The 24,503-nt window shown below is 37.7% G+C and overlaps 2 protein-coding genes across 2 annotated transcripts; both read left to right on the top strand.

Moving 5' to 3' along the window:
- The first annotated feature begins 5,303 nt into the window (after positions 1-5,303).
- On the top strand, positions 5,304-6,967 carry LOC131335568 (mitogen-activated protein kinase kinase 5). Its single transcript, XM_058370992.1, has one exon. It carries the CDS (start codon positions 5,608-5,610, stop codon positions 6,688-6,690), a length of 1,083 nt encoding a protein of 360 aa, XP_058226975.1. The 5' UTR covers positions 5,304-5,607; the 3' UTR covers positions 6,691-6,967.
- An 8,012-nt stretch (positions 6,968-14,979) lies between these two features.
- Positions 14,980-24,209, top strand: LOC131335567 (vacuolar cation/proton exchanger 2-like). Its single transcript, XM_058370991.1, has 12 exons — positions 14,980-15,306; positions 18,277-18,651; positions 18,915-18,982; positions 19,075-19,103; positions 19,819-20,015; positions 20,219-20,446; positions 20,804-20,938; positions 21,481-21,597; positions 21,670-21,723; positions 21,995-22,111; positions 22,691-22,784; positions 23,873-24,209. Exons 2-12 carry the CDS (start codon positions 18,391-18,393, stop codon positions 23,881-23,883), a joined length of 1,311 nt encoding a protein of 436 aa, XP_058226974.1. The 5' UTR covers positions 14,980-15,306; positions 18,277-18,390; the 3' UTR covers positions 23,884-24,209.
- The last annotated feature ends 294 nt before the right edge of the window (positions 24,210-24,503 follow it).

The following is a 24,503-nucleotide window of genomic DNA, read 5'->3' as shown; positions in this document are numbered from 1 at the left end:
AAATACTAATAACAAATGGGGCCACCATAAGGCTTAGAAGGTTAAGCACCAAATCGGTAATGTAATTTAGAGAAGCACCAACTAAGAATTATTTTTTCTATTCTCTTATTCGTTTGGCGGACAGTAGTAAAGAATTTTTTGCATTTTGTTTTTGTGGTCACATAACTCAAAGTTGAGTTTTGTTCATCCTGCACTTAAGACGGTGCATATTACTCTCATTTCTATTGGTTAAAATGATGTGGACATCATCACAAAATGATGTCATGTGCACTAAAAAATGATAAACATGACATCACTTTGTGGTGGGGTCCACACCATTTCAACCAATAAGAGAGAAAGTAATGTTAACCCCCTTAAATGGAGGGTGAACAAAATTACACTTAACTCACGTGCATGCGCATTATGTGACTTAGGTCACCACCGCAAATGTAATAGTTAAAATGTCCAAACAGTGCAATCTATTTAGAATGTACTACATAAAATGTATACTTGAAGTGATTTCGAAACCGAAGAACACCAATAATCAATCCCCCGTACATACTCCAATGCCTCTAATTAGGGGTGCAATCGAGCCGAGCCGAGCCGAGTTTCGGCATGTTCGGGCTCGGCTCGCCTCAAAAACAATGAGCTCGAGCTCGGCTCGAGCTCGTGACGAGCTGCAGAACTCGAGCTCGAGCTCGGCTCGATAGGTATTTTCGGAGCTCGAGCTCGGCTCGTTCGGCTCGTTTATGAAACAAATATATATAAATATATATATAAATAAATATAAATATGTAAAAATATATATATATAAATATATATATATATATATAAATATATTATATAATCGAGCTCGCGAGCCAATTCGAGCCGAGTTTCGACTAGCTCGAGCTCGGCTCGTTTATGAAACGAGCTCAGGACTCGAGCTCGAGCTCGGCTCGTTTTTGTCTTGAACCGAGCCGAGCCGAGCCGTTATCGAGCCGAGCTCCGAGCCGCTCGCGAGCGGCTCGGATCGTTTGCAGCCCTACCTCTAATGTATGGAATGATATATGCTCAATAGGTAGTATTGGGTGTATGTAGGAAATAAATCTTTTTTTGGTTACATAACCAGTTGGGGAAGCAGAGCTTGAAGTATGACTTCTCCAAGTGTGATCTTACATTTTATAGCCATCTAGCTCTTCATGGCTAGATACAACTTACAACTAGAATCATCTTGATACAATGGCTTATATTTTCCTTCTAGAACCCTCCTAGAAAAAAAAGAGGAGTATCTTCTTTCTACCTCCAAGAGATTCTATATCTCTCCACACAAATCTAGCGTATAGTGGAGTCTTCTACAATCTTTTCGAATATTTTTGATTCTTCTGAAACTTCCCATGTTAAATCAGAATTAACATCTGTTCATTGGGTCAAGACATTCATTTGATATGTTTTTGGATACAAAAGACCGAAACAAACGGGAAAAAACACTATACAAAAGCTTCGATCTATTGGTGCATGTATCATTGTTAAGTTACCAATAGTCCCAATAGCTTAAGCTGTTAGGAAATGGGCCCAACAACGTATATCAAGCTATCTAACACCCTCCCTTACGAGCAACCCGTCTTGCATGTGGAGATGCAAACAATCATACAGATGGCGATAGAACGCAAAGGGGAGAAACATAATGCAAACGGGAAACAAATACAAATAGAGAGACTTGAACCTAAGACCTCTTGCAACCTGAGCTTTGATACCATGTTAAGTTACCAATAGTCCCAATAGCTTAAGCTCTTAGGAAATGGGCCCAACAACGTATATCAAGCTATCTAACAGTCATATTGCATTCCAATTACTTGCTACTTGTTACTTATATACTCTAATTGAGTGATGATATGAGCAAAAGGAAACCACTTAATTATCATTATCTCTTTTTAGATTGTCAATGTAACTGAAAATACGAAAAAGTATTGCATATAGGAGTATTTGTTTAATATTTAGTTTTTGACGGATGTATCTTTTTCTTGCTATGTAGTAGTATATATATACTAGACTCGGTAGGTTGGAATCCTGCTATGTATATATATCAATAACATACTCATCGTCTATGTTGGCTTGTCTTGCCAAAAAAAATTTTAAAACTAATCAAATGAGAGTATATACATACAATAGTTTAATTTTTTTTTATTACTTTCAAGTAACAAAACACATGGTTTATTAATTATCCGATTCCGATTACAAAAAATTTACTTGTTAAAAGTTTTGATCGGAAAGTGAAAAGAGAAAAGAGGTTAATCATTATGAGTGTTGTGCCAAATTTGATTAATAAGAAAAGGGAAAGAGATAGTAGTAGTGGGGTGGGGTGGTCTTGATACTTTTAAAGGACCTTTTGTTTTTTTTTTTGGTTTTTCACTAGCTTTGCTAAGATGGCTAGATTTGTGTATTGCCAATAAAATAACTATATAAATGTTTGAGAAAAGTACGAGAGATTCTCGATTTTGCCATAGACTTCACGAGTTCAATAATTTTTATTTTTATTTTTGGTTAAAATCACCCATGGATTGAAATAAAAAATTTAGGGAAAATGACTGCCTAGGTCGTGTTTTGATAATTAATACCCGCCAAGGACATGCTGAGAACATTTGAGTACATTTATTAATACTGAAAATGTCCTTGGAGGGTATTAATTATCAAACACGTCCTTGGCCGTCATTTTCCCAAAAATTTATAATGCAATACAAGTGAGAACTTTTGACCTATCGAATACAAGGTCTTTTTTTCTAGTGGAAATTCAAGAGAAACTAAGTCATGTGCGGATCACGTGACTATGAGACCATCATTGTATACGTAACTGATAAAAAGGATAGCATTGTACTAGGCGGGAACAGTCATTAGTATTATGTTAATTTATTTTGCGTTGTCAAGGTGAAATTGCGAGTTGAACTCTCACCGATCAATTATTGGAATGACTCCAAACAGCTTGTACTAGATCCTCCACTCTATTTGATGGACCAGCAAGAACCAAACTCCATTGCAAGAAAAAGGAATAAAAGGTGAAGAAGAAAGAATTTTAAAAGCAGCTCAAATGTTGTTTACTTCTATTTTCATTGAAGATGACAATCTCAACCCATATTTTTTTATCCGTCCAAACCCGCCTACTTATAATCCAACTTAATCTGCCCATATTAAATAATGAGTTTATATGGGTTCAACTATATAAACTCATATTTGTATGGGTTGAATATGGATTGAAACTAATAGACCTACTGGACGTTATTTTGATTTTCACAACTAAACTCCTGTTGTTTTTAATCTCTGATCTCTCTCTTCAATCTCGTTAATTTTAATCTGCTCTTGTCCTCAAGTATGTGCTGACAAGACAACGCCAAGCTTATGTTCTCCTGTTCACTAGAAACGAAAAAAAAACACTTGGCATCGGCCGATACAGAGGGAAATTTGTGAGGGACGGAGGGAAATAAATAGAAACAGGTCATCATCTCCATGGATTACTTGATACTGCATGACCATTGAACTGGACGAGGGTAGAAATTGCCGTGGCGGCGACGGAGTCAAGCGTAGCGGCGACCACCAAGGGGAAGGTAAGGAAAAGTAAATTTTTTTTTAGTCATGATATGAGTACCGACCAGCCGGGCCGGGCCGTCTCCTGCCACCGGACGACCTATCCGAGCCGTCCAAAAATTCTTAAAAAAAAAATTGGTCGGGCCCTACGTGGGAATCAACGGTATCTGATGTGTGTAGGTTGTTTGATCTAAACACTCTTTTTTCGTGCATATATGCTGGAGACGGCCCGGCGCGACCGGTCGGTACCTATATAATTTTTTATTTTTTTACTTATTTGGTCTTTATTTAAAAAATTACGAGTTTCGATAATAATTTTTTACTTTTTCGATTCCTCTCACTGAGACGAATCAATAAACCACAAAAGTTTGACGCAAAATAAACAAAACAAGTTTCAACCCGTCCATTTGCCACATCTACTCTTGTGTCATTCCCACTCTTTTTGTGTGAACGTGTTTCAAAACATATTGGGGGAAGATAGTAGGAAGGGGGAAACGGAGATGGGGGAGAAGAGAAAAAAAAAAGAAAGAAGAGGGAAAATGGGTTGGGTCGGGTGGATTTGTGTTTGACTTGACCCATATTCGACCAGAACCATATTAACACGTTTACTATTTGACTCATATTTGATCCGTTTATATTTGACTCGCGACCCGTTTCAACTCGTCCATTTACCACCTCTAATTTTCACCATCGATTTTGGAGTCCTTGGATAATTAATTAATATCCAAGCCGTTTTCCAACTACTATTACAAACCAAAACATAATATTACTACTTGGAAATACATCTACCTATGTTATTCACAAACACATATACCTACCTATACCTACAATTTATAGATCTTGTTTATTTATTCCCTATTAGGTTGTTTTCAATAAAATTCACTATACTAGTATTATCTATACTACTATATAGGAGTAGAATACTACCTAGAAAAATACTGTAAATATTCCACTTTTGTACAATAGTATTAGGTTACAAGATAAATGCCATAAATGTCCACAGATTTTACTTACCAGCTAGACCTGTATGTGCATGATAAGCTATGATTATTATTAGTATCTAATGACAAAATAGTTAAAAATCACACCTGAAATAATTATTATCGGAAAAAGGAATGAAAATCATTTCCGTTCAGAACTTTTACCAGATATGGAGTACTACTTCAAAGTCGATAATTAGAAAAATGTTTCCGAAAGATGGATTTTATCCTTAGTACGGCGCCAAAACATGTTTAGATTACCGTTGCATGTATTTTTACTCCGTGCTTACCTCGTTTTGTTTTCCAATTAATTGAGTTTTTACCCCTGTGTTTATTTATTAATCCCTAATTTCTACAGTACAAAGAAGAGAACCATATTGCACCCTTCTTAATTAAACATAATATAAACGCGTGTCATATTAGTGGAATCTCGATTCCCTCTACCTTTTCGATAGGCGATAGCGACCTCTCCCCCTACTCCCACCACTCTCTCCTCCCCAAATCTAATACTCCATCGGTTCCAAATTAAATGTCAATTTTTGATATCTGTGTCAATTTTAATTACTTATATTTTTCAATATGGATCTCAAAATATATGCAATATAGATATTGTTTGATAGTTCTTGATTAGTTCTATTATACAAAGTTTTCAAATCCATAAAAAATATTACAGATTGAAAGATACAAACGATAAAAAATGACACGAGTTTCAAAAATTGTCATCCATTTTGGGACGGAGAAAGTACTAAAAACTACTCCAATAATACTCTCTCTCTCTCTCTCCTCACTTCACCACCCCTTTCCTCTTCTTTTCTCCCTCTTCTTCCAAGAACCTTCTCTCTCCACACACACACACACACACACACACACATGGAAGAAGACTGGTTCCATGGGAAGATGGGATTGGTTGCAACAACAAATCCATCACCAAACCCCTCTCAGAAGTGACAAAAAAAAGATTAGCCAAAAACGACGACTCAGACCCTAATAATTACTCCTAGGGAGTACTATTAATTTAAAACCCACCCGCGTACCAGCTTTATTTGTCAATATTGGATTCTTCTATCATTTCCTATCTAATAATTAAACCATGAGAGGGATTCAGCAACCACCACCACCACCGCCCGCCGCCGCCGGCTCCACCACCAATCGGAACAACCCACGGCGGCGGCGCCCCGACCTCACCCTCCCCCTACCCCAACGCGACACCTCCCTCGCCGTCCCCCTCCCCCTCCCTCCCAGCTCCGCCCCCGCCTCCTCCTCGTCCTCAACCCAGCTCCCCTCCATCACCAGCCAGGTGAACTTCTCCGACCTCGACCGGATCAACCGAATCGGGTCCGGCTCGGGCGGCACGGTCTACAAGGTCCTCCACAGACCCTCCGGCAAGCTCTACGCCCTGAAAGTGATCTACGGCCACCACGAGGACTCCGTCCGCCGCCAGATCTGCCGTGAGATCGAGATTCTCCGCGACGTCGACAACCCCAGCGTCGTCAAGTGCCACGACATGTTCGACCACAACGGCGAAGTCCAAGTCCTCTTAGAATACATGGACGGTGGGTCCCTCGAAGGAAGCCGAATCCACGACGAGCCATCCTTGTCCGATTTCACCCGCCAGATCCTCTCGGGGCTCTACTACCTCCACCGCCACAGAATCGTCCACAGAGACATCAAGCCCTCCAACCTCCTCATCAACTCTCGCAAGCAGGTGAAGATAGCAGATTTCGGAGTGTCCAGAATCCTATCCCAGACGATGGATCCGTGCAATTCTTCGGTGGGGACGATCGCGTACATGAGTCCTGAACGGATTAATACGGATTTGAACCACGGGAAGTACGATGGGTACGCGGGGGATATTTGGAGCTTGGGGGTTTCTATACTGGAGTTTTATTTGGGCCGGTTTCCGTTTGCGGTGAGCCGGCAGGGGGATTGGGCCAGCCTCATGTGCGCGATCTGCTTGTCGCAGCCGCCCGAGGCGCCGCCTACGGCGTCGAGGGAGTTTCAGGATTTCATCGCGTGTTGTTTGCAGAGGGATCCGGCCAGGAGGTGGACTGCCCTGCGATTGTTGAGCCACCCTTTCATAATACAAAACGCCGGCGCAGCCAATAATCAGAACAATCAGGTTCATCAGCCTCACAACCTACCACCTCCGCGTCGATATTTTTCTTCTTCTTGAATGATATCTTTGTTGTTTTTTTATTTCTGGGTTTATCGAATTGTGTATTTTCCATATGATGGGGTGGGGTGGGGAAGGTGGTTCGAGAGGGAAGGAAATCTGTTGCGTTGAGGGTTCCAATCAATGAATGGATATTCTCTAATGATAATGTTTGCCAGGAACAAAGGGGTAATTTTGGCTCAACTCTTTGGGGGTAAAACGTGTTTTTCCCCAAGAGGTTGGAATTTCCAGATTGGATTTGGGGAAATGGATTTCTGGCAACTGAATTTCTTTACTAGTTTTGGCTAATTAATTTGCTATCCATTGGTTAAATAGCTCATTACCAATAAGTACCTTAAGATGCTGTATGCTCATTTGGTAGATTCCGATTGCCTTTGGAGGATTAATGCATGAATCTTTCCCCTCCATTTTCGCTTCTTAGATACCCTATCTTGTCACTTAACACTTAAGTGATGAATATCTTCATCGTACCCTACTACCCTTCTTTTAATTAGCTAGGGAGCAGGTAAAGATTCAGTTGGATTTGTAAGAGAGATGGTATCAAGGTATGGGGTATGATTTTGGTTCTTTACTAACACAAGTAAACAACATGCCAACAATGGTGGGAAAGCATGGATATGGATATGGATACCAAATACCGTACAATACGATACGGATACGACAAAATGGAAAAAGCTGAAAAAATTAAGATCCTTGTAGTACTAAGATACGGATATTGACAAATGTATCTCTTTGCTTATGCTTGCTTCCTTTTGGCTAATTTTTTATGCCAGGTTGAACTCCTAAAAGTGTGCTAGGTTAATGTTTTTCGATTTAGAAGGGGTTGTTTTGGACATGGTATGCAAGAGTTCAGTTGACTGTTATTGGTACCCTATCTCTGCCTGAGCGAAACCATGACTTATGTGGTATAGTTTCACTTTCGGTTTCCATACAGTAGGTTCTTAACTGGTAGGAAATGGTTTTCTTTGCTATTTGTCATTTTCTGGCAAATGGTGCTTTCAAAGCGAATTATTTACAAATTTTTCTGGAAACAGACTGCTCTTAGGAATTTTTCTCCAAAAATTGTTTTGAGAAGTTCTCATGTGAGGTGTGTTTTTTTTTACCGTTAGCTCTCTTTTTTCTCTTTTTCAATCCACAAGTAGTCTTCCAAAGAATTCCTGGGGAACCTTGTACAGGGAGTTTTTTACTGTATCAGGTACTGCTTTTTTAAGTGAGGAATGCTACTGTATATCATTGGTTTCAGCTTCTTTTGTCAGGACTTCTATTGTTAAATGTTCTCTTATGTTTGTAAATTCTTAATTGTGGTTTGTTAACAACGAATTAAGCGAAATAATTTATTTGAGACAGAGTGATAGGAGAAGGTATAGTAGCAGGCAGGTACTTTGAGTAAAAAAAAATGTGGCTTTAGAGAGAGAAGATGGGAAGATGACAAATCTAGAGGATAGATTAATCGTGTGAAAGATCAGACCCAACAACCGAAGCAAATAAGTTAACGAAGAGTATATTTTTCCGATAGGAAAGAGAACAAAAAATATGGAAGCCCACTGGTTCCGGGTCTGAGTCCGAGTAAAACGAGGCAACTGTCGAACCAAAGAGTTTAGGGAAGGTCGTGCTCTTGCATATGCTTTGGAGGCATCTTCAAGTTCAACTAATCTACTGAACCCCTCGGAAGTGAGTAAACAGCCGAGCCGAGCTTTTTCGAGCTAAGCCGAACTTCAGAGTGTTGAGCTTAGCTCGAGTTTAACTTGATTATTCAATGAGTCAAGCTAAGCCGAGCCCTTATCGAGCCAAGTCTTGAGCTGCTTGCAAATTTTGCAATCAGTGCTGTTTGTTTGCAGTGCCTCTCTCTCTCTCTCTCTCTCTCTCTCTATCTGCGTGGCACGCCCATCAGTATAAATGCTGGTGTGCCCCCTATACTTTACCGGGTTTTGGCCAACTTTGACATTCATTGTGTAAACACGTATGGAAGCGTTGACAGTTTCAATTAGGCGAACAAAAGACCCTTGAGGGCAGTGAGTTAGAGCGTCAGCAGCTCTCAATCAAGATTTTCCCACCTGTTATTCCAACTTTTGGATTCTAGCGTTAGGTTGGGGTCTTGATTTGTCAAAAGGAAGGATGAAAGCAAAATGAACTTGCTTAGAAATAGTTGCTCAATTTCTCATAGCACAAATTCTTAATTTTTTATTGAAAGACCCGGTAGGCGGTGTTACGTGTTACATGAATCTCGACGGTGTGGAAAAGGGGTCACGGTGTCTTAAAAGTTAGTAGTAAAATGGAATTTGGAGTCCTATGATGATGTGAGAAGTTCAGCCCTACAAGTACTCTCTATCATGGAGTATTTGCTTTCACATCGAATGTGTTTTCTGGGTCTTTTCACAATTTCCTCTATGCTGTAGCCTGTATTTGTCAAAACATTCTCAACAACGTCGGTGTAAAAGCACGCCGCCCGCCCGCCCGCCATTAGTCGCTAACAAATCGTTTGACATCATCAATTACTAAAACAATTACGCACAAACGAAGACTAATTACTTGGGTGGTGCCAATCATATTTGTTCTGATTAGGGAGGTAAAAAGAAACAAGTTAATTGCTCCATATTTAAAGTCAAATACTCCTACTTGTTATCCATAGAGCTGCTCGGTTACTTTTTGAATCGGGTTCACATGAGAAATTTTTCAATGTCGGGTGGGCACGGCCACGTGGTGTCCATGCACGCATCTCGCCTAGATTTGTTTGGGTAATTTTTTAGTGCAAAATAATCAAAACACTCCCTCAAATCCAAACTAATTTGAGCCGTTCAAAACACGTTTAGACGGCCAAGATGGGCACACGGGCACTACGTGGCCGTGCCCACCAAGCACTGAAAAATTTCTCGGGTTCACATAGATGGTAGTCCCCTCTGGTAGGAAATTACTCCATATTTAAGTTGAACAAGAAAATTATGCAGGAAAATTGCTTAAAGTAAATTTAAACGATATACGTACCTGCCAAAAAAAAGAAGAAGGTAATTTGATGTTACCACAGGCTATATACCGCAAATTACCTTGCTCTTCAGGTATTTAAACCTTGTCTTGGGTATAAAGTTCGGGGCAAATTGGGAATAGTACGAGATGTGCGCAAGTTAGCAATAATGACTTTGTTTTGGGTAAAAAGAGCACTGAGCAAAGGGCAGTGGTGAATTCAGAAGCTACAAGCGTGGTAAGAAGGTGTTGTCTATCTATTCATCAATGAATCGAGCTAAGCCGAGCCCTTATCCGATGTGGGCGGAAGCAGTGCACGAATCTCCTCCCTCCATCGATCGTGAGGAAAAAAGGTAAAGCTGATGCACATATTCCCTTTCACTTTGGCCTTTGGTGGGGAGAGGTCTTTGCTTTTGTACGGCATATATCTTGTGGAGAGTGGGCTTGGTTCTCTGTTCTTTTGGTATTTTCCAGAATGGCAATTGTGTGTATGAGATTGTTCGAAAAAAAGAAGTGTGTATGAGAGAGAGAGAGAGAGAGAGTGTGTGAGTGAGAGAGTATGCATGGGTTAGCGAGCGGACCAAAAGTTGTAAAACGAGTGGATTTGGTCGGATTTTGTATCGGATCCTGTCTGTATTCCCAATATGACAGAAACATCTTTTTCATGTTTCTTTTTCCGGGAAAGTGAAAAAAGGTGTTTACGTATGAAGTTGCAAAGGCTGCAATTCGTCGGCAAAAGGTCACTTATGTAAATTTGGTTTTGAGACATGAAAGAGATGCCATTTTTGGTCTCTTCTCTTTTGGTGAAACAATGCGAAAGCTACATGTATGATTAGCAAATGCTTTTACCCGAAAAGAGATGATTAACGAATCCAAGCATAAAAACCAAAAACTAATTTGTAAACTATATAGTAGTAGATGTTATAGAGTACTCTCCCTCTTTGTTGAAAAACCAAACTACCGCAATTTGTCGTATTTTTTTTTTCTCATAGGTGAGGAGCAACTTCAATTTCAAATACATTCTCTAACGTGCATTTTCTGCGAATTCAAAGCAAAAAAATTGTTGTCTACTCTCTCCCATTGTATGAAAAAGTTACTTTTAATACGTGTGTGCTGATGAAGCACATAATTGATTATTTAAATACAAAAATCTACTCGCTTTTTGCGTTACCATTCGTTGTTGAGTGAGTGACCCGGCATAACATCTTTCACCGAAAGACGTGTTTCACATGACTTAAACCTTGGACCTCTTCACCACCAAAATCATGTAAAATCTGTGGGCCTGGTTTCAAGGCTATGATGTTGGAATTATTATGGGCTCAAGCATGAATACTGACATATGTAGAGTCTCCTAAGCAAGTCGTTTGGGTATTTGGATCTTACAATTAAGCCCTCCTCGTTGTGGGCCGTCTCATTGTTTATGGGTTCCTTTTGGGTTGTCCTAACTCTCAGTGACTCACCCGGCCGCTCAAACTAACCAAGGAGGTGAGAGAAGAGAGAGAGTTTCAATCCGAACCGTCCAAAAGTATATTGGACCGCTCGAATGTGCCAAGCGGATACCACGTGGGATATACCCACCCAGCACTGAAAAATTTCTCAACTAACAAAAGACTTTTTAAAAGTTTGTATCGGAGATTGGACTGTTGCTATACACTCACTCGTGGTGGGTGTGGACTCACACATTATGACAGAAAAAAATAACTCACACATAATTTTTTTTTGGTTTACACACTATTGCGAGGCAAGAAGCATTGCTCCAGTAGCATCAAATTGGTCATATTTTAACTTGTTTTGAATCTTGTTGTTTTATGGCCCAATCATTCACAAACTATGTAAGTGCATGAAACACTACGGGGTAATCGTCTCAAAAGTTCAAAAAGTTAAATATGAATACAATATTTTAAAATATATTTAGATTTTTCAAACCAAACTGGTCTGGTATAATTTCAGTGCTCATTCTTCTTGACTTGTTTATAAACCTACCGAACTTTTGGGCGATAGATTTGGATTCTTACAAAATATTCATCCCCACTCTAGTGCACCTTCTCATTGCTTATGGCCTCCGGTATGATCCTCTGTGCAGATGCCAACCATTTTGGGTTGTTCTCGCCCAATGAGTGGATAGAGACTCGCCCGACGATACAAATTAATCAAAGACTCATAAAGTTTGGAGTATTCGAGAGATTATTGCTCTACTCTCTCGTTTGTGATACATATTTAAAACTTTGGTTCACACAATAATATTGTGTGGAGCTATATTCTCCAGTAGCATCGAATTATATTTCGTACTTTTGCGTATAAGCGTCGGTTATGTTTAACTTGTTTTGAATCTTGTATTTTTTAAGTTGGGCTAATCATTCACAACAATGTAAGTGCATAAAATATCGTTATTAAATTGTGTTTTAAATAGTCTCTCTCAGAAGATTAAAAAGTCGAATACGAAGGCAAGGTTTTAAATAAATTTTGTGGCCGAATAACTTGTGTAATTACACTTCTCTTAATTTTATCTCGACTCGTTTTATCATCCTACCGTGCTAGGGAAATGGAATTTTCTTAATTTTCTTCTATGCGCATACCATTGGAAATTGTATGGACCATATATACAGTATATGGTTGCATAGGAGAAAGGTGGGTGGGATTTGGAACATAAAAAACCCTCTCTGTACGTGACATATCTTCTCACTATCCACTTCACAAATAGAAAATAGATAAGGCTCCACGTAATGAAAAATATAAGGTATGCTATTTTTTTAATAACTTAATTTTCGAGTCAATTTATACGCATCTTGACGAAATTAACAATCAGGCAAACCTCTAGTGGGCCCAAGACTTGAAATGTGAATACAAATAATTCCTACTAAAAACCATGTCATACTATTGACCATCCTTTCATTTCAACAGAATCCATTTTGAGTTTTTTTTCCCTAAATGAGTTTCAAATAGTGCAAACCAGAAAAAGTTTTAGACGGGCTCTTCTGTTTTTTGGTGAAAGTAGATTTGAAGGGAAAAAAGAAAAAAAAAAAACCTATACATATTTCAACGATCTAATTTAAGCACGCAAGGAAAACAATATAACAATTTCTAGATTAAACGGAGTATAAAGATATAGTGAGAATCACGTGATTCAATTCCGTTAAATCAACAATTTAACAGAATTTCTAAGTAGCCCTTACAAATTAGAAGGAACCAATAGATAGACAAAATAAAATATAGTAGTATCACTATAGTATTGTTCTCATTGAATGAACACTATTGAATCAATTACCACAAGTATATCAAACGATGGCAATTGTTATGTCTACGTGTCTCATTTTTAAGTAGGATGACACAATCCCAACACAAATTTTCTTCAATATTATCTATTGGACCCATTCAAGGAGATGAGAAAATAGCCGTGGCCGGAGTAGAGGTTTCTATGGAGTGTTGACCATTGACAAATATATATCCCCATTTTTTCTAATCTCAAAGTCTTTTAATTTGTGACGCCTAAGATACCATCCTAATTTATTATAGATATTTTAAAGTTTAGTAACCTTGAAATATAACCTAGGCACTACTTAGGGATGAGGTTTCTTTTAATATGCCATGAACTTTAGTCTTTACATGCTTCTAGTGAAATCTCTTTTCTATTAATTTGAGTGGAGTCAATTAAAAAGAATTACATAGATAAGTTTTATTAAAAAAAAGATTTTAACATTAGCTCATGAGTTCAATTTATAAATAGATTCTTACCTTAGCGATATTTATCAAATTCAATATTAATCTTCAAAATATGTCATATATTCAACACTAAAAAAGGTTATAATTATGTATACATATTTATGAGTTTAATTTAATCACGGATAATCACCAGAAATATATAAGGTAGTCATACCATCAAACTACCTTGTCCTCCTTTTTTTTTTACCCTTCAACTTTATAATGCATGTCCTAACAAAAACAAAAAAATCTAAAAAAACAATAACGATTAACGAAGTTAAAAAATCTGTAAAAGGGGGGAATTTTGGCCGTAAAAAACCGTTGGCATGTCTTAATCCGGAAAGGAGAAGAAAAGAATAGAAAAAGAAGAGAAATCGAAAACAACCCTCAGATCTAGCTATTTATGATCACGAGATTTGAACTTTTACTACTATTAATTAGTTAGAATAAATAATACCTAATAATGCGGTTCAAAAATAAAATAAAGGGAAATTTTTAAAAATGGTCCCTCTAGTTTGCATGAGCTCTCATTTTCGTCCCTCTATTATTAATTGTATCAATTTTAACCCTATAGTTTTCATTCCATCTCAATTTCGTCCTTCTCTCTGATGCCGTCCATGAAACAAACGGAATTGAAGGGCAAAATTGTCATTTTCTCTTACAAAGGGACCAAATTGAAATTTTATGCAAACCAGAGGGATTATTTTTAAAATTTTACATTTTACTTTCGTTTTTTGCAAATAAAATAAAAAAGACCGTAAGTAATGTATTTGACAACTGAATTATTTTTTATTGGGTAATCAAACTATATTGAAAAATTTATATTTCATTACACATTACAAAAATATTAGAAAATGCACAAATCAACCCCTTAGCTAATGTCTTTGTATCATGTTCTTATAATCTTCTTATTTTTTCACCCAAAAAAATATTAAAAATCTGTGTTTATTTGTTATATGAGTGATCTTATGAGTAAGTCCCAAAATAAATACACTTATACTCATATTTTAATGTATTTGATCTCTTAATATTTAATAGTGTTTCATTACTTAATTAAACACAATTACAAGATTTCTAAATACTACTGAACAACTTTTTCTTTTTAATCATGTGACAAAAAAAATAACGATAGTGAAAATTCAATTGAAAAAAAAATACAAGACCAAGACAATTAACATAAGGGTTGTTTTTCGAATTTTCTCATATTTTTTGTGATGTATATAATAAAAATTTTACAAAATTTCAACATATTTTTTATTATTCAATATAAAATGAGATGAGAAATATATTATATATGATGTATTTTAAATTTATTTACAAAAACAAAGTAAAAAACAAAATTATAAAAATAGTCCCTCTAGTTTACATAAAATTTCAATTTAGTCCCTCTGTGAGGAGAAATGACAATTTTGTCCTCCAATTCCGTTTGTTTCATTAACTCCGTAAGTGAGAGGGACGAAATTGAGACAGAATGCAAATTATAGGACTAAAAGTAACACAATTGATACTAGAAGGACGAAAATGAAAATTCATGCAAACTAGAGGGACTATTTATAAAAATTTCCCTAAAATAAAATAATACTACCTAATAATAATAATAATAATAACAAACAAATCAAATCAAATCAAATTAGTAGGAAGCGCTACTTCGCGGAAACTTCCTTCCCTCTCTCTTACCACTTGCCGGCAACTTTACGCCTGCTCTCTCTCCTATCCCTCTCTCTCAGCCAGACGGAAAAGCAATTCTTGAATCCGCTGCCTCCGTCAGCATCAACAAGCTCTCTCTCTCTCTCTCTCTCTCTCTCTCTCTCTCTCTCATATATATGCATTTGAATACCTACTGGCTCTTTTGTATGTATATGAAATCCAACCGTACTGTATTCAATTAGGTATACGGAATACAGTCATCTTGGACCAGTTTGAAAGTGGAACCTTTTCAGATCGAACGAGTAATTCCAGGTTACTTATTACTCTCTCTTTTTGCCCTTCTTGTATAGATGTTTATGTAGTAGTATTTATCTGTCGTTGATCCGCGTTGCAGTTGGTCTCAATTTAGGTTTTTTTTGGTAGTTTGTTCTGTTTCCTGACCTAGTGATTTTGGTAAGTTACCAATTGTGGTAAAGATCAAGCTGTTTGAGAATGGGTCCAAGAACATGTATGAAGCTATACGACAATGTTAATTTGTTTTTGAATTACTTGCGCACTTGCTCTCGGGTTGGCTGTCAAATGCTGTTTTACAATGTCCGAACCTGCACTTCATACTAGAGGATCACATTGACGTAAATGTATAGTTTCATTAGTGTAGTCGTGGGTAGATGGATGATGTTCAGTAAGACATCCTTTTGGTACCCAAATTGATGACATAAGTTCATCGATGCAGTTTTTGGAAATGGGTGCAATTAGATTTGTATAATTCTTTGCTTGTGCTACTATTTCGGGATCTGTTCTATCTCCTGAGTGATTATTTGCCTCCTCAAACTTGTTCCCTGGATATGCATTTCAGATATTGAGCGGCTTTTCCATCACACACTTTTCCATCTGTAGTAACGCTGGACTTCTGGAGTATACTTCCTGTACTTCCCTGTTAGAAACTTAGAAATGCTTTAAGTGCATAGAACTAGAAACTTATATCCAACCTAAAAGTTTAAGCTATTAGATGGAGAGCTCCCAACACAATATTAAGCGATCATCGGTTCGATACCCAACCAATGTGGGATTGTTGTCCTTAACATCCCTCACGTGCACCCGCATTTGAGGTGTGTGACATCTGGCCTCTTTTGGTGTCTATCGTCGTTATGGAAAAGGCCTGGCTCTGATATTATGTATAAACTTCATATCATATCTAAAAGCTTAAGCTATTAGGTAGAAAGGTCTACACTTCGTACCAAGTGATGACCCACCATACCCAACCAATCTGGGATTGTATTCCTAAATAGTTCTCAGCCGAATCTCCCATCCAGAGTCAATTTTTTGGTTATTTCACATCTAGGGCTGCAAACAAGCTGAATCGATCTGAGTTTTAGAATTTTCAGGTTTGTTCATTAAGTTTTCAAGTGAATTTGAGCTCGAGCTCAATGAAAATTTGACGAGCCAAGCTCAAGCCGAGCTTGCTGAGGTTTGAGTTTAACTCGAACTTGTTCACGTGTCTTAACGAGTCAAAAACACTAGATATTTATGCTCTCAGGTCTAGAGTTGCAAATAAAATTTTATTTTGTACATAAAAGAGTTCATATATATAAAGTTATAAAACCATATAACATTGTAAGTCTTTAGTACTTTTTAAAAGCTTATACATGTACAAGTCATACAATTTTCATTATGTACATGTAAAAGTCTATTCATATTCAAGGTTATTTGTGAAATTCTTATGGTATATATATACACTCGAGATTCATGAGCCCAATCGAGCCGAATACTGTCAGGTTCAGGTTTGGCTTATTTGTTAAACGAGCCTAAAATTGATGCCCAGGTTTGGTTCGTTTGGTAACCAAATATTTTGGTACCTGAATCGAACACTAAAGAGCTTTTAATGAGTCGAGCGTTGAATAGTTCACGAACGACTTGGTTCATTTGCAGCACTATTCACATCTATTATTTTGTGGTGACATCACATCTAACTCTTGGACATTTTCACACAAGTAACTTCATACCTGAAAGTGGTGAATTGTAAGATTCACAGCATGCTGTTGTGATCAAGAAAGTAGTGTCTTTCCATGGGACGGTGTGTAAGCATTGCTTTGCGAAGCAACTAGGGAGATTTCTATGTTGAATTGGAGCAGACGCGTGGGTAGGAAATCAATGATGAATAAGAGCTGCAGAATAACATTTTTTCATGATAGTGCAAAAGTTAAACACTTATTGAATCTCTGCATTTAGCACGTAAACTGCATGATTCCAAAATATCAATCAGAAGGGTCTTATTTGTAGAGCATGTTTGTTGTCTTCTGAATAGGTTCTGCCAGAAGGTGGCATTTAAGTTGGCAAGTTTGCATGCCTTGTAAGCTTTGATTCATTTGACTTTGTTTATGATTTTAGAGGAATTCTGTTTTTCTCATAGAATTTTGGGATTTTGGGAACATGAAGCAAGAAAGTTAGAAACCCTTTTGGTGAATTTTGCTAGAAATGGAATGGAGGCATATTGTTGAAATTTGGGGCTTTCATTGATTTCATAGTTGAGCTTCACCCTTTCGTGGACAACATGCCCAGGAATGCCATGTAAAGACATTATTGATGAACCCATTACACTGACATTAGTTGGTGAAGCAGGGTTCAAAAGTTTGTTTAGTTCTTTGACAGTTCTCATACTTTCTATAGGTTCTTAGCTTTTGACAATGAAGTCTTCCACATTCCAGCTCCTCTCCAGAGAGCAGGAGTGCGAATTCACAAGTTTTTTAACAGCTGGACTCTCTCTCTCTCTCTCTCTCTCTCTCTCTCTCTCTCTCTCTCTCTCTCTCTCTCTCTCAGTTTATCTTGTGGAAATCTATAGGAGGCAAACATATATCATGTTTGTGCTGCTTTCATGTCTCTGTTGTATTTTCATTTGTACATGGGATGATGTCATTGCTCTATGGAGCTTATCATCTTTTCTAGGATGTGAACCATCACCCAGTAGATGCATTAATTTAAAAGCTAGTTTTGGCGCATATATTGTTTCAAATTTGTGTTCTTTTTTTTATTTGTATTACTTCGTGGAATCTTTGTACTAACACTGTTGGCCCGAGCGATGATGATGATGATGAAATGCTGGTTGAAGCACAGCTGTAGACTGATTAAATCATCAGAAAAGCTCAATTAGAAACCATGCAAATTATTTTCAGTACATTAAATTGATATCCTTTTTTGTCTGACTGAAATAATCATGTGTGGTTTACTTGGTTTATGTTTTAATCTCAATATGATGTTAACGAATTCATCCTGTTTTGGCTGCAGGGTTGCGAGTTAGCATAGATGGAAGCAGAGTCATAAATAGCTTGTGTGTTGAGCTTTCATTGTTGTATATGAGTAATTGCTTGGGTTGTGTAGTAAGATTATTAGTGTCCGGCAATGGATGCTCTAGAGGAGACAATAGACCTCGAATCTGAGGAGGAGATCCCTTTGACGTCATCTCGAGCTAAAGCGCACACTTTTGATTTTGAGGCACCTCATATTGGGCCACATGCGAAGCTTTCCAATTCATGGTTTTCTAAGCAGATGCAGATCAGACCTTTCAGGAGTATATACATAGTCTTAGTTAAAGCAAAGATAAATGTTTTGCTTCCTTTTGGGCCCTTGGCGATATTGATGCACTATCTTACTGGAAAACATGTAAGAAGTGCAGACTTTAGCTGTTATTTTCTCTTTCACTTATATCGCACAGATGTTGATAAAGGAAAATAGAGTGATTGACTACGTGACTTTATTTTTTGCAATATGTTGAGTTTCTATTGGTATGTAGATTAGGACCTCAGAATAGCGCTTATTGGTTTAGTTAGAGCGGAGTAATGTTCAAGCATCATCAATTATCGTTGCAATTGGTGATTCATGATACCTTTCATTTTGGTTTTGATTTGATGATTGTTATATTACAGGGATGGGTCTTCTTCTTCAGCTTATTGGGCATTACACCTTTGGCGGAGCGTCTCGGCTATGCAACTGAGTAAGCTTTGTTTGTTAAATTCTAGTATTTTCTTGTTGTTGCTCCTTTCCTTGAACACATAAGTATTCGTTTCACTTGCCACTTTGGTGCAGGCAGCTAGCATTCTATACAGGACCCACAGGTATATTTACTGCTGATTGACCATGTGGAAAAAATACTGCTAAACCAGAATATTTGGGAAATGGAAACTAGATGTCTGGATACTGGAATATATTGTGATTATCTGCATGAGTAAGTAATGTCTAATGTCCAGTTGTCCTTCTCTAGTTTGTCTTGGTTTGGAAGTACAGAGTCACAAATTTGTCTCGGTGTATATAAAAGCATGAGGTTGCAAGCTGTTCTTGGATTCAATTGGGATCAGGAAATACTGGTCATACAATTGAGAATCTAAGAAAAGTTAGAAGATCGTTTATGCAGTCATCAGTTGGTTACTACTTACAACTAAATACATCATTGGCGACTTGATGGTTCTGTTACTTGCTTCAAATAGTTCAGATAATGGGGACTGAATGATCTCTGATTGGTAGTGGCAGACTCCCTTGCACACATTCATATGTTCATGTCTATTAAATGGATTTCTCTGTCTAGGGCCCATTGTCTTCAACGATATCCTTTTACAAATCTGTGCTCCTGCTAGAATTGTTTGTGATTCATTTGTGTATACATGTTTCATGTCCTATATTCACACCCCCATGTGTATACAGTGTACCGTCAAACAAATTTAAACTGCCAGAGCTAGATATCCTTTGAGTAACTTACAATGAATAAGATCTCATTCTTTAGTTTACTTGGGCCTTTTTCTGTAACGAGAAGACAGTTTTCTGTTGAATCTGCAGTTGGGGGTCTTCTAAATGCTACATTCGGCAATGCCACTGAAATGATTATTTCGATATATGCATTGAAGAATGGGATGATTAGGGTAGTTCAGCAATCATTGCTTGGCTCCATCTTGTCAAATATGCTTCTAGTGTTGGGATGTGCCTTCTTCACTGGGGGTCTCATTCATCACCAGAGAGTACAGCATTTCAATAAGGTATATCACCGTCATTGCGCGTTCATTTTCCTGAAATGCTTTATGTAGGGAGTTTATTTAAATACCCATCATCTTAAATTTATTCAATCAGCATCGCAGCTGGCCATGTATGGCTCCTCTCTCTCCCAACAAATTAGACAAAACAAATTAATAGGAGTTCAAGAAAAGGAAATCTGATCGCTATAGTTATGTTTTAAAAACAGGCAGCTGCCGTGGTGAACTCAGGATTGTTGTTGATGGCTGTCATGTGCATAATGTTTCCAGCAGTACTTCATTTCACACATACAGAGGTGCATTTTGGGAAGTCAGAGTTATCTCTTTCTAGATTTAGCAGCTGTATAATGTTGGTGGCGTATGGAAGCTACCTTTTCTTTCAGCTTAGGAGTCAACAAAACATTTATGCTTCAGTGGATGACGGCCCTGTTGATGAGGCAAGTTGTTTTGAATCAGTATCATTAGATGTTCTGGCACATGATTTGGTTTAATGTGAAAAGTTAAGGTAGATACATGATTCCTGCTTTGCTTAGATATTCGGGTCTCTTATTCTTTACGCACTAACATGTAAACCTTAAATATCGCATGGCTCATATTTATGTTCTGCAATTTTTTTTGTTGGACTTCTTAATCATTCATCCTAGGTGCTTGAAAGATACATTGACATCATATCGGCGGGACCACATCACAATCCTTTCTTTCTATGTTGAATGTTCAGAAATGGGACCGTTACATTCAGAACATAACAATGTATCTATGTATTGTCTTTATTTCATTCATGGTGTATGTTGCAGGGAAGAAACATTAATGTAGACGATTCTGTCGAAGAAGAGGCTCCTGAGATTACTCAGTGGGAAGCAATTGGGTGGCTTGCTATTTTGACTTTGTGGGTGTCTTTGTTGTCTGGATACCTTGTTGATGCTATTCAGGTAAGACCTACTGTCGCACATTTGCCTTGGTTTTATGAAACTGGCACCGCTTTGTCAGCATATATGGATTTTGACCTTTTACAAGTGGGAAGAACTAAAATATTTCTAGTTTCATGACATCTTGGTTCTAGTTACCATCTGGATGTTCACCTATCAAAATGAAACGAAAACGCAGCAGAAAAAGAATACCACCTGAACCAGGGTTCTGAATCCCAGTGTTAGGTAACGTATCCACAGGGGTGACACGGCCTTGTGTTGCCCCGATCCCACAGTATTGGAAACTTGTTAATATCAGCACTGGAGGTCCAAAGTCTCGATAGCTATCTTTTGACACAATACTGCAACGGCGGATATTTAGAACCCTAACATGAAAAATGTGCTTCATGTTGCACTGACAGTTGACAAGAATTAACGTGATATTCGAAATTGGTGGCAATCCTTTTGACATGTATTGTTAAGCTCTCTGTAAATCTGATATGTACTTTAGGATTTTGATTTATGTGAGGCATATATGGTTTCACTGTGTTACTGTACTTCTCCAGGGGGCATCTGACTCATGGAACATGCCTGTGGCTTTTATTAGTGTCATCCTGCTTCCAATTGTAGGGAATGCTGCAGAACATGCTAGTGCTATTATGTTTGCCATGAAGGACAAGCTTGTGAGTGCTTGAAAAACAAAAATCCTTTCTTACTTGCGTTTATTCAGCTGATTTACTCGATTTCTTCTACAGGATATCACACTGGGAGTTGCAATCGGATCGTCCACACAGATATCGATGTTTGTTGTAAGGCCTTGATACCAATTCCCTTTTGACAAAAAATGTTGACATATGGAAGGGTTTTCTTGTACTTGTTGCTATTGCCAGTTAACTTTTGGGTGAAAGAAAATAAAGACAATTTGCATGTTAGTTTGGTTCCCCATTTCCATGGTCAGTTGTGCTTGATTTGATTTCACATACACAGCTGAGCGATTGAAACCTCCTTTGTTTTCGTAAATAGCTAAGTTTATACATGCTGCATAGTGGCTTATGCATATTGTGCTCTGGATGAATGCAGATTCCCTTCTGTGTAGTTGTTGGATGGTTAATGGGAAAGCCGATGGACTTGAATTTTCAACTCTTTGAGACGGCTACGCTCTTTATCACAGTTATAGTAGTGGCCTTCATGCTGCAGGTTCGGTTATTTGTTTTGTGTCACGTATGAATGATATATTAGTTTCGTAGCTTTCTTTGTGGAAACACATCATGTGTATCCTCTTCCTTTGTAGTGCTTGTTTTACCCCTGCACTTCGTTCATTTCCTGATTGTGGTAGGCTGAATCATTTCCACTCAAACCCCCTAGATATGATCAGCTTTTCACTTGTATTCATTCTAACTTATGCTTAATGATCTCACGAATTTCCCTTCTTAAGCTTTTAACTGGGCTTGAGTGGTTGATGGGATCACTTGAACCCCGCCATTCGTTGGACCTGATTGAGGTGGTGGGGGCAGAATATTGTTTGAGGCTTGATTTAGGAAACTCTTTGATTGATTCTCTATTTCCATTTTGGGAACCTTGTGGTAAGCCTTTGAATATTAGTTGTATCAAGTTGGGAAGAGATATGATATCAGCGGTGATTATTACTATTAGGGTTTCTTTATTTCTTTTCTTTCGGTTGTTCACTTTCATTTCAGCCATATAGATTCTTCATATCTTCGAGTACACATTGAATTGCACCTAGAATAGTAGTATTATTTTGCGTTCTTGTTGCAGGAAGGGACATCAAACTATTTCAAAGGATTGATGCTTATTCTATCTTATCTCATTGTTGCCGCCAGCTTCTTTGTACATGTTGACCCGTCAACTGGTGCGTACAACTAAACTAATGTTTGTTTCCTTAATTTGCCATGGATTGACATTGTTGTGCGCACTATTTACAATTTTGTGTAAATTATTTAGTCCTTTAAAGTTTTAATGTCCTTCTGGATCCAAGGCATCATTCTCAGTAGTCAGTACAACTCTGGGGAAACTGGTTACCAATGAAATATAATTGGTTTGAAAAAATGACGGAGATATTATTTTTCGAGAAAAGTTAGAAGACATGTTATGAAATTGGAGACTCTTTCCTTTCACTAAGCAATAACTCTGCAAAGTTGAATGTGGAAAGAAGTTTTCCTAATAATCTTTCCAAAAATATAAAGATACATATTTGTTTCACCTCTATTTTATCTCAAAATCTTACGAAGTTAAGCGCATGAGGAGGCAGAGGGAATCCATTTTAGTTCGAGGGGTAGCTACAATGATGCCAAAGTTGTACTTTTAGGAAGTAACAGAGTTAGAAGATGCTTACATTTGCGCAAGACATTTCCACGTTCATTGAGTTGAGCTCTATTGTTTTGTGATTAAGAGCAATTGAAGTGGGTAAACTAGCCTTCCTTTGAACCTGGCATACTAACTAGGAATATGAACAACCTTGATACTTGTGACTTCTAATTCTTTCATGAGTTCTCGCCTTAAGTCTAACTTGGGCTCCGAATGAGCTGCTCTTTTTCTGCCGGCTCCTAACATTTTCGGTTTTGAGGGGGCCCATTTGGCTGTGGGATTTGGAAAATAACATTAGAGGAATTTGTCTCCTACACGTTCAGATTTCATGCAACTTTATGGATTTGGTAACCTCTGATAACTTGACGAGCTTTAAAATGAACGATCGCTTATATGTGCTTGGCTATCTTTGGGGTTCTTTGAGGGTGTGAGTCGAAGATAGTTATGTCATATCCACATAATGGTATCCCAATATGAAAGCTTAACAATCTGGCAGTAAATTATGTTATCTTGGCAACAGACAGAGTCCCTTTGTTCCTTCATGTTCCATTTCCCAATAGGACAAGTATGGCCCAAGGGCCAAATATGCAAGTAGTGGTCAACTGATATCTGTTGGTATGTGCTATGATGTAGGTGATGACTAAATTTTGATGGAGATTGGTACCCGTTAAGCGAAAATACGTGGTTTCAGCAACGAATATGCATCGAAGACATGTAAATCTGGAGCCCTTTTCAAACAAACAACTGGTGCTTTATTGCGTATCTTTGATCATGTGATGAGCAATTCCTGTAATGTTGTTTTGTGGTCACTGGCTTGGAGGAAAGAATATTCTTTCATTTGTAGCAAAGCAAGTGGAATTGTGTCGAGTGTAATTTAATTTTGTAATTCGTCGCTTTGCAATAATTCCCTATCAAATGATCTCTCTAGCTTTGCCTTGTTTATGTTAAGTCCTCTCTTTCGTCGCTAAAACTCTTTGTGCTCCACAAAACTCTTTGTTCAAAATTAAAAAGGTATCGTTCGCATGTGTAAAGTGAATTTCAAGTATGGATAATTTGATAATTTCTCATAAATAGAGACAAGAAAACAAGTATAAGAGGATAAAAAGAGGGGTTAAATTATTATCCTTGAATATTTGGTGGTTTGTGAGGTCATGGTCGTGCCTTATTGATTCCTACTCCTATTCAAAAATCTTTTGATAAACTTAACGAGTTCTAAAAACATGTTTGAACCTTGGTTTTCATTTTTAAATGAGCTTTGATCAAG

This window comes from Rhododendron vialii, chromosome 8a (genome assembly GCF_030253575.1).
Source record: "Rhododendron vialii isolate Sample 1 chromosome 8a, ASM3025357v1".
In the NCBI taxonomy this organism is placed as follows: domain Eukaryota; kingdom Viridiplantae; phylum Streptophyta; class Magnoliopsida; order Ericales; family Ericaceae; genus Rhododendron; species Rhododendron vialii.
This window is presented reverse-complemented; position numbering and strand designations above follow the sequence as displayed.

Bases quoted from the DNA above. Each gene is read 5' to 3' on its own strand.
- LOC131335568 (XM_058370992.1), top strand. From the start codon at position 5,608: ATGAGAGGGATTCAGCAACCACCACCACCACCGCCCGCCGCCGCCGGC.
- LOC131335567 (XM_058370991.1), top strand. From the start codon at position 18,391: ATGGATGCTCTAGAGGAGACAATAGACCTCGAATCTGAGGAGGAGATC. The intron at 18,652-18,914 runs GTAAGAAGTGCA...GTTATATTACAG, and splicing joins ACTATCTTACTGGAAAACAT to GGATGGGTCTTCTTCTTCAG. The intron at 19,104-19,818 runs GTATATTTACTG...TTGAATCTGCAG, and splicing joins ATTCTATACAGGACCCACAG to TTGGGGGTCTTCTAAATGCT.